General features: G+C 41.7%; 1 protein-coding gene and 1 long non-coding RNA gene across 20 annotated transcripts in view; one reads left to right on the forward strand and one right to left on the reverse strand.

Annotated features, from left to right (window-relative positions):
• The window catches only part of Braf (B-Raf proto-oncogene, serine/threonine kinase), a 135394-nt gene extending 126904 nt beyond the window's left edge, over positions 1–8490 (reverse strand). For all 19 annotated transcript variants that reach the window (XM_087655566.1, XM_087655564.1, XM_087655561.1 and 16 more), the window contains 1 exon segment: positions 8141–8490. In XM_087655566.1, the coding sequence (XP_087511692.1) occupies positions 8141–8326 (186 nt within the window). In that variant the 5' untranslated portion in view covers positions 8327–8490.
• Positions 8491–8591: 101 nt separating this feature from the next.
• LOC134486574 (uncharacterized) lies at positions 8592–10447 on the forward strand. The gene is made up of 2 exons (XR_015686500.1): positions 8592–9599; positions 10073–10447. It is a non-coding gene; the product is annotated as an uncharacterized LOC134486574 (long non-coding RNA).
• Positions 10448–10656: the final 209 nt, after the last annotated feature.

Here is a 10656-nt window from a genome sequence, read left to right on the forward strand (position 1 = left end):
TACCTGCTAGAAAGTACAAAGTCTTGGGTTAAATCACCAGCATTGTTGTTGGGGGCAGGGTAAAACATATCAGATTTGATCTATTTTCAAACTATTCAAAATCTGATTTTTCTTTCTCTGCTTTCCTGATACAACTCTCTCCTCCATAGTTCTTTTACCTTGTCCCTTAAAGTCTATTCTCTATACTGTAACCAAAGTGTTCCTATTAAGATGTGAGAACTGGGGCTTAGCTGTCCAAGTACTTACCAAGTTTAGTTGCCAATACCCATGTAAAAGACTGGCTGCTTGCTGCTTTTTTTTTTTTTTTTTTTTTTTTTTGCTAGACAGTCTAGCCAAATGAGTAAGTTTCAAGTTCACTAAGAGACCTTCTCTCAAAAAGAATAAGGTAGACAGAAATTGAGGAAGACAGCTGACATCAACCTCCAGCTTCCACATGCATACATGAGCACACATGCGTGCACACACACACACATACACATGTGCATACACACATGAACAAATAAAAATAAACACAAAAACCTGTGATATCAGGTCACTCAGCTCTGGCTAACGAAACTTAAATAAGGCCTTCCTTTCCCTTTAAAATGTTAAACTCCTTTACAACGGTCTTTGGCCATGCCCCAAGCCCTCTGGAATTTCATCTCCCACTGGCTTTCAATTCTTTTGAGTTACTCCAGCAACTCTGGTCTCTTACTACAATAAGTAAGGTACATTCTTCACACAAGTGTGTTAGTTCTCCAAGGAATGCACTCCCATTTTCTTTCTTCCAACTCTTGTGCGAATGCCACCTTCTAAAACTGAGGTCTGCCTTGTTCTCAGTGTACCTCCCCAGGCCTACTTTGCTTCCCTGAAAATTTTCACAGAACTTATTATCTTCAAACATACTATGTAATCTCCTTTCTGAAGCCAGGCATGATGGTGCATGTCTTTAGCCCCAACACTCAAGAGGCAGAGGCAGGACTGTCTTAAGTTCAAGGACAGCTTGGGTTCAGAGCACACATAAAATAGCCTTAATTACATAGTGAGACTCTAAACAGTTTGGAAAAAGGGTTTGAGGAGTCAGCTCAATGGTTAAGAATTTTTGTTGCTCTTTTGTGTCTTGCAGAGACATAGGTTTGGTTTCCAGCACCCACACAAAAGCTCAAAATCATCCTTAACTCTAGTTCCACGCGGTCCATCGCATCTTCTGATCCCTGCGAGCACCAAGGCACATACATGGTGCAGGCAAAACGCTCATGCACATAAATCTCAAAAGTTATTTATAAAGAAATACTTTCTTTTGTTTCTTGGATGGGTTTTCGGTTTTGTTTCATTTTGTTTTTGAAACAGTCTCACGTAGTACCAGCTGGTTTCAAACTGCCTAAAGTTGCCAAGGACAGCCTTGAACACCTGATCCTCTTGCTTCCACCTCCTGAGCATCAAAATTGATTATAGGTGTGTACTACCACAGCCAGACTACAACTTTCCTTTTTGTCAACATGTACTGCTCTCCCAGAAAATAGACTCCATAAAGGGTACAGATTTTTGTTTTGAAATATATTCCTAAACTCATAAAATATTACCTGACATATTGTAGGCACTAAGTGTTTACTGAACATAGGAATACCTACTGTTCTATGAAATAACTCAATGCAAAGCAGTTTTAGGTGCCAGCAAAGCTAACAGTGACCACAGTTTTAAAATCGCCAAAGCAATGTCAGTTTATCACCTTAGCCATAAAAACACAGCGTGTCCTTGTACTATCACAGTGACTCTCTTATCCTTGATTGTTTATCCAGTACGTCAATAATATGTTGCCACTTTATGTTTCTTGGATTCAAAGGTAGTTTCAAGACAACATTAACAGAATGCAGTCAACACTCAGTTTTAGATCAATTCTAAGGACTGTCAAAATTTCATAACTAGAGCCTAAGTTGTCTGTTACTGGATTTCATTTAAAACAAGCATATACAACAAAGATTTCTGGAAGAAGCGTCTTAATTATATGTACCTTTTGTCTTGCAAATCAGCAGAAAAATAATAGTGATAGTTTTACATATTTATTACCTCGCTTTATTCTCATAGCAGTCCTCTAAGCCACATTTGCGCTAACAGAAGTTCAGTGCACAGCATACGGAGGCGTGGGGGAAGATCAAGAGGTGCCAGCAAAAAGCTTGCTGTGAGCGAATTATGTATTCATATAAAGATAATGTGTTGCAACTGTGTGACTTTTGGCTAATATGAGAAGCCACATGTAGGAAGAATCTATGGATGAAATCTAGGCAATCACTAACAACTAACAGAAATGGATACTTCTAACAACTTAGGATACCCCTGTGAGGACTCCGCAGTTCTCTAAACTGTAACCTGTTCCCTACTTGATGTTCTCTGGAAGTAGAGTAATATGATGGAGGAATGAGCATGTGGGCACAGCACATGGCAAATTGTCCATTTGACATACAAAAGCCCTGGGTTTACCCCCTCCTTATTCCCCCACCTCCCTAACCCTCCACCCCTCACCCTGAAACCAATTAGTTATTTGAAAGTAATTAAAATAGTATTTTTGTTTTGTTTTGTTTGAAGCAGTGTCACTGTATATAGTCCTGGCTGCTCTGGAACTTACCAGGACGGCCTTAAACTTACAGAGATCTGCCTGCCCCAACTCAAGAGGACTGAGATTAAAGTTATGTACCATCAAACCCAGCAAAATAGTTCTTCTAACAACACCACCAAAGAGTTATAAAAGGTTATAAACACAACTACTTGGCATTCATAGAAAAAAGATATTTTAAAATGAATATTCCTTATACATTATCAAAAACTGTACTAACAAGAATTCCTTAAAGTAACTCCAGGGCTGGGGAGATGGCTCAATAACAGGTAAAATTCTTTCTGTCAATCACTAGGACCTGAGTTTGAGTTCCCAGCATCTACTAGAGCTGGAGGACAGAGACAAAAGGATCCCAAGGGCTTGCTTGTCAGCCAGGATAGCATTGGAGTTATTGGAAAACCATCATACTATAGTACATCTTCCCCAGAAGTGCTGTCACTAACTATAGCCGCATAGTAGGAATGAAAATGAGGTTTATTTGATATTACTGTGCTCCCAGAGGAAATATGGTTAATTGAGCTCAGAGCAATTTTTACATTCTGTATAAGGTATTCCTGGGGTCCAGGAAGGAATATAAAATTACTGGGCATCATTTTCTTGATACCAGATAGTCAATAGTCTTGATATTAGAAGTAACATTTATTTATTTACCAAAGATCAAGAGAAAGCCAGGTGGTGGTAGTGCAGGCCTTTAATCCCAGCAGTTGGAAGGCAGAAGTAGGAGGAGCTCTGAGTTTGAGGCCAGCCTGGTCTGCAGAGCAAGTTCTAGGACAGCCAGGGCTACAAAGAGAACCCCTGTCTCAAAAAAACAAAAATAATGATCAAGAGAAAACAGAGAGCAAGATAACAGTAGAGGGAGAAAGAAATAACTGCCTAAGATGAGGTACAGACTGGGTAAAGTGGCTCATTAAGTATGCTAACAGACTGGTTAGTAAAGACTGGAAACAAAACAAACAAACAAAAACCAAAAGAAACCGCCTTCCAGAATGCCAGTGCATCCACAAAATATTTTTAGAAAGGGATATGTGAGCCAATGAGGATGCAGGCCTTGTTATATTAACATGAAATTATCTCTAGCACTATGGTAAAGAAAGCACAGCATGACCTCAAAAACTAGACAAGCTCCCAAACAGGTCCACTTCTTTTGAATTCAGAAGTAATATGACTGGGCTGTACAGAAGAATCACCATAGGTGAAGTGGGCAAGAGGAAAGAGGGAGCTGCAAACAATTTTAACATCTGAGGAAGACAAAAATCTAACAAGAGCTGCTAACAAAAAGGCTTATCCTGATAGGAATTTTGACAGAGAAATCCAGGAATAGGAGCAAACAAGATTTCTAAACGAAGGGGATTATGACAAGAAGTTCACGAAGTACTCACTTAAATTAATATTAAGTTGTCAACGAAACAAAATGCATTTCTGCAGCTCTAAAGGAGAAAGCAAGCTTATGATTGGAGATAAAGGGGGATTTGGTAGGTAACAAGCCTTAGAAAACACCAAAGCACAGTGAAAACACCATGGACTTTCTTCTTTGTCACTCCAAGAACATGGCTTTTCAGCTGCCACTAGACTACTCATCCTGATCAGTAAAACAGGGGAAAGAAAAACAATCGAAGTCTGATTGCTTTAGTCTGCTGTACTGCTGTAATTTTTCGGGCCTCCAAACACAATTAAATCAATTCTGCAATTACATTTAAGACATGCCATAATTCAACTATCCAGTCCAACATTCCTTTTGGTCGACTTAAAATAGATTGCCAGCATATATAAGCAACGATACAAGATAATTTTTTTTTTAAATAAAAGGTGAATGGATGCCTAAAGGAAGGTGTTAAGTCAGGAAAAAGAAATGGGTTCAGAAAAGGAGGAACACAGACACACTGAAAACAGCCACTCTCCGAAGGACATTTTTGCATATACCTAGACAAGTATTAATAGCAACAGCTAAAACTTACTGCACATACACACACCTTCCTGCCTTAGTGAGAACACCACTTTTCAGAGGCATGATGCAACCTAAGATGTGTTTTAATACAGTGGGCCTCATTATAAAGCAGATCCCATCCTAGAATATTCCCTAGTCAGTGCATTATTATAATTATACAGCTTAGTCAAGACTGCCTAAGAGATCTTGAAAACAGAAAATAATACAATTCTAATTGCATTACAGTTTTAAGAAACTCTGTTCTCTAAAAACACAGCATGAAAGGAACAGGTAATAAATATCACACCCTGGTATCACACATTTTAAATTATATACGTATTTATTATTAACCACCTGGTAATATTATATCATGTACATGTCATGCCATAAGGTCAGAAAAAGAAATTGTCGTCAAGGAAATAGAAATGGTCAGAATTAAAAGCTTAATGGCAAGATTATAAGATACTGAATAAATATTTAGTAAGTTCTTGTTATGTATTAGAATATTTTATTTTGGGAACCTATACAGTAATACAAAAATGGGTCATAAAATCTGTTCATTCTCCAACATAATTTTACATACAAATGTCTACATCCTATGTTGAAGATGCTTGATAACAGCAATTAAAAAAAATAATAACCTAATGTCCAAAAATGTTATCATTTAAATCATACTTTATCTAGGGACACATTAGTTTTGTTGTACTATTGTTTCAAAAGTTACAAATCTGTATATAAAATGTATTGGCCAAGCATTAAAAAAGACTGGTTGTAATATATGCAAATAATTTATATTTATAGCAATTATACATTGTGGGTACTTTTTGTATTTTTCCCCCTAACTTTTTAATAATGGATATGTTTTCCTTTTGTAATTAGTTTTTGGTACAGCTGAAATTTCTCTTTGACAATTTTTTTTAAACTCAGGTAAGATAAAAATTTATAATAAAATGTCATTACACACATTCATAATGTTTTAATCTTTCAGTGTACTTAATAATTAAAGAGATTCCTTTAAGTTCATATAAAAAGACAGTGAATTAAAAGACCACAGGATACTTCAGTTCCCTCTGAGTTGATGTTAACTTTGAACTGCTGGGTATAGGGCACATGCCAGGAATCCCAGCACTTAGGAAGTAGTGGCAGAAGGACAGGAGTTCTAACTGCAGCCTCAGCCACATACTGAGCTTCTGAGGAGCCTGGGACCCACGATACTACTTCCCAGAAGAATTTATTTTGTTATGTATAGTGTTTGTCATCTTTTTCCTTCTTATCATCACCAGACATTAAACCCTAGGAAGAGTGCAATGGGAAACATCTGCTTTTAGCCAAATAAATTAAGAATAGAGTTTCAGGAGATACAAACATGCCTTCAGTTATGAGTGGTTTAGTTTAACTTCATCTGGCCTAGAGGTCCTCAAGCACTGGGACATGGGGATTGCCTAGAAAGTATCAAACAAAGTTACAGCCCTAATACTCACTACTTCAGAAAGAAGGGGGAGGGGGCAAGGTAAGAGATCCAAGTGCTCTAGCTCTCCAAAGTAAATAACGAAATCTTCCAAACAGGAATGCAAACTGTCCTAATAACCCTGACATAAAGTTCTCAAGTTAGTGTCATCTCCGAGAATTATCCTTGTATAACTCCTATCCATTAAGTCGCCCATACTTCTATCCTAGTCCTCACACATCTATACAGTTCAAGACACCCATACAGGCCCTGCAGAGTAAAGGCCAGACACACCTGTGCCTGGTAAGACAAAGGCATATCCGATTCCTGGGGAAAATAGACAGCAGATGTGACCCCTAGCATTTCTCCATTAAAAACAATGTATCCTAAAAATAAATTTCCATGTCAACGGAACAAAGTTGTTTATAAATAAGAAGGAATGTGGAGGTGTGGGGAAGACAAGAGGAAACTTCAGCAAGTCAAGTACCAAAAGCCAGGAAACACGACAGAATGAATGGTAACTAGGGATAAGGGAAACAGACTGAACTAGGAAATGGATGAAGGGAAGAGCTTTATCCTTGGAATCGAAGAAGCTGGGGCAAATAAGGAAATGCAAGTGGAAACTGACCCGAGCATGAATTCAAATGGGAAGCTGGGATTATTTCAAATTAAGAAATAAGAAAAAAATGTGAGAAGTTTAGGCTGGTTCAAATGATGGTACTGAACACATTCTGGGGCAGAGATGGCATCAAAAGGTGGAAAACAAACATTATTGTGAACAGACTCCTAATGATTTCTCGAGAGTAGTGGATAAGTTTCCCAGGTAAATATAATGAAGCAGGAAAAAGAACATTGCAGAGATAAGGAGGGAGTATGAGAATTGGGAAACTTAAGCAGCAGGTTTATCTTTAAGTGAAATGAACAAAATTAAAGTCACTCTACTCAATTGTTTGTAAGGTGTTGTTCATGTGATACAATGCCCGAATAGTAAATGCAGTAAGTTTTACAAACAGAGAAAAGAGAATAAATTAAGTACTTTGACAAGGTAGGTTGGTTGAATGATGCAAGGACAAGCTAACAAAAGCCAAGTACTAAAGACAGGTAAACATGAAAGATGAAAAAGAAGGGACAGAAATGGCAGCGACACAGATAATTAAACCCACTAAAACCAAAAAGCCCACGAAGGGTATCAATTAAGGCGTGGATGTGCACTGAAAGGCTAACCCAAATCGCCAGCTGTGCAAGGGAGCAAAGGGTCAAGTGAAACCTGATGGAATCTTGACAGCCTTGGGGTTCTGGGAGTAAGTGGCTTCCAAAGTGTCCAAAAGGACTTGTGAAGGTAACAACAGATTGCGAGGCCAGGGAGCAGTGGAATGGAGTAGAGGCCCTCAAGAGGACCAGGGTAAGAGGAGCAAAAATGTTCTTCAGTGGAAACTAAGGTTAGAGGTAAGTAGGTACAGTTGGGAAATGAGCCGGGTGGTGGTTGAGGATAGAGGTTACAGTTAGCAAGGAAGTACTGACAAACGTTATTATTCGGGGATCAGAGACCAGGATGGGAAAAGCTTCAGAACAGTAAAAAATGGGGCTGAAAAAGTAAAGACTACACCAAAATCCCCGCCGGGGCAAAACCGGTCAAAAGAAAAATCCCCTAAACAAGTAGAAAAGTGGGAAGGGGACCAGGGCCTGCAAAGGGAAGATAGTGAGGAGAGTATTGAGAGATGCGCTCCGTCATCCCCACGACTAGGGAGTAAGCACACACGGCAGTTCCTAGGTCTAGGGGATCGAAGGGTACTGCTCCGGCCACTAAGCTCCATCCTCGACGCCGTCCCTGCCGGCTAGCTAAAAGGAAAAACATCTCAGGGATGCAGGGCTGGAAGCCTCAGTCAGGCGTGACCTTCTCCACCAACCCGGAGTTTCGCCCCCTAGGGAAAGGCTCCAGCTCTGCCCCCGCTGCCCCAACCCCATCTGGGTGGGGGCCGGGGAACCCCCCCCCGGGGGCCATCGTGTATGTTTACGTAGCGAGAAGCCACAAGACAGAGGGGGACACTCCGCAGATAACCACCTCCCCGTAGGCTGCCAAGCACCGCCGGGGCTCCGTCCGCTGCCTCGGTTCCTCACATAAACACTGACCCGCCGAGCCCCCGACGCGCGAGCACTGGGGGATGGCGCCGCCACTCACCTCTTCAGGAATGGCCGGGTCCGCGGCCGAAGAGGCCGCGGCGCCAGCGCCGGCCTCCGGCTCCATGTCGCCATTGAACAGAGCCTGTCCCTGTTCGGCGCCGCCGCCGCCGCCGCCACCACCGCCGCCGCCGCCGCCGCCACCGCCACCGCTGCTGCTGCCACCGCCGCCACTCAGCGCCGCCATCTTCGAAGCGCGAGCCGGGCTGAGTGGCCGCCGCGGGGCGGGGAGGGGGAAGGGAGGCGCAGGGCGGGCGGAGGCGGGAGCGGAGGCACGGGGGGCGTGGGCGGAGCGGCCCGGGCGGAGGCCACCTCTGGAACCCGCCAGCGGTCCCCGGCGCAGCCGAGCCTGAGGGGACTTGGGGGGGTGGGGGCGGAGACGACGAGGAGTCGCCGCGGCAACGGCGTCACCCGCAAGTCATGGCCGTGACGTCACCTGGATGCGTGACGTCATCCGAGGAGCACCCTCGCGCCGCTGTCTCCAGGGGAGTGTTCCTTCTCCTCCAACCACCCTCGCGCTCACACGTTTCTACCCGCACAGTTTCCATGGCGCCGGCTTCCTACTTTTCCTCCGTCCCCAGCCTGTTCTGTCATGTGGGATTTACTAGAAGAGCAGGGGTGGTGTTCTAAAAGAAGTTAAAATCCTAGAGGGAAGAAGGCCGGGAAGTCTATACTACTTGTTACTGCCATTACAAAGAAGCTCTGGGTGTCGTAAAAATAAGACTTTAAAGTCCAAGGTTGAAACATCAGCCAAGCCAAATGTCATAGAAATATGTCTTAGAGCAGCTGAATTCTCAGTATGCTGTTCGTATCCTGTCTATGTTTGATCTGTTGAAGTGAATATAAATGAAAATCTAAACCTGGTCTTCAGTGTATTTGCTGCCTAGTTTCAGTCACTTACTATCAAGTGGTTCCTTCCGTGCACTAGGGCCTGAGGAAAACACATAGCCATTCTAGACATCTTAAGGATCAAAACTAATTTTTATTCCAAAGAAAAAGCATTTGTAGACCCTGTTGCAAGGCATTCTCTTCAAACTACATATGAAAAAAAAAAAAAAAACTGGGAGAAGAGAATTAAATTATCTTAGAGAAGCCCAAGTTGCAGAATGAAATTAAACCTAATTTCTTTATATAAATTACATGGGTAAAGTACATTTAACTCTAAGAAGGGAATAATGGAGAGAGGAAGTGTGTTGAGGAAAAGAGAAAACAGGAGTGAAAAACAGAAGTTACCAATAGTGTACAGTAATTGCCAATTTAACTGAACATGGAGTCACAGACACTGGCGTTGATTCGTCTGTGTGTACACGCGTGCACTTCTGTTAATGGGAAGGGGGCGCTCACCACTAACCTCTTTATTGCCTTCAGGATGAATTGAGAGGTAGAAAGCTTCTGACAACAGGATGTCTGCCTATTTGATCTGCTCTCCATCAGTCTAGGAACTGATGCTTCGTTTCGAGGTAAGCAGTGCATGTATGACTGCTTAGTGAATCAAAGCATTGTTCTTGTATATCGAAAAAAAATCACCAATCAAACAGCTATTCTGTGTTTGCCAATGACACTGTACGTTCTTTTCCAAGCGTGGATGCTCCCTTGAGAACTACATTTAAGTCAGAAGATGGTTTGACCCATGTGAGTGAAGGAGATGATCATAGACTATGTTATCAAGCTACCCTAGTTTAAGGCACTTTTTTTAAAGCCATAAGTACATAATGTCTAAGCATACTAAAATAGGGCCAGCAACCAAGCAAGGGACACTCCCCCTTGATTTTGTCTGAAACACAGTTAGGGTTTGAGGTGTTTTTCGTTATTGTTAGTCCCCAACTGTCCTAGTTTACTTTAGGAAAGTATTCCCTAAGAATGTATCATTATAACACTTCTTTATAACATTAAAACTTCTCAGACATTTTCTCTTTTGTTTTGTTTGAGACAGGGTTTCTCCATTTCTCCGTGTAACAGCCCTTGACTGTCCTGGACTATGACTCTCAGAGATCTGACTACCTCTGCCTCCTGAGTGCTGGGATCAAAGGCATGCACCCCCACGCTCTGCCTCTAAGACGTTTTCGATGGTTCCATTATCAGCATCAATCTATACAGAGATCATGTCTTACACGATTATTTCTTCACAGGATGGCTGGCCTCATCCATTTAAGATGGATTCTTGTTAGTTTCCATTCATCCAATTTTATTATTATCATTATCATTATTATTATTGCCTCCTGTACTGGTTAGTTTTTGTTACCTAATGGTGCTCCTGCTGTATGTGTTTGTTTCCTCACCCTCAATAAAGGCTGCTGATCCTGTCTGCTCCCGTTGTCTGTGTTCTAGATTTCTCCACTGCTACCAGACAAGCTCAAGATTTTTCAGGCCTTCTAACTCTCTAACTGGCAGAGAAAAAGGAACCAAATAAAGAATCCTAGACTGTAACATTTTTGAGACCTTGTCCAGGATTTCTGGTCCAAGACCACCAACTCGTCAAAGTTGTCACTTAGATGCTGATGTCTAATTGTGACTTTA

The sequence above is a fragment of the Rattus norvegicus genome, chromosome 4 (assembly GCF_021556685.1).
Source record: "Rattus norvegicus strain SHRSP/BbbUtx chromosome 4, alternate assembly SHRSP_T2T, whole genome shotgun sequence".
Classification (NCBI taxonomy): Eukaryota; Metazoa; Chordata; class Mammalia; order Rodentia; family Muridae; genus Rattus; species Rattus norvegicus.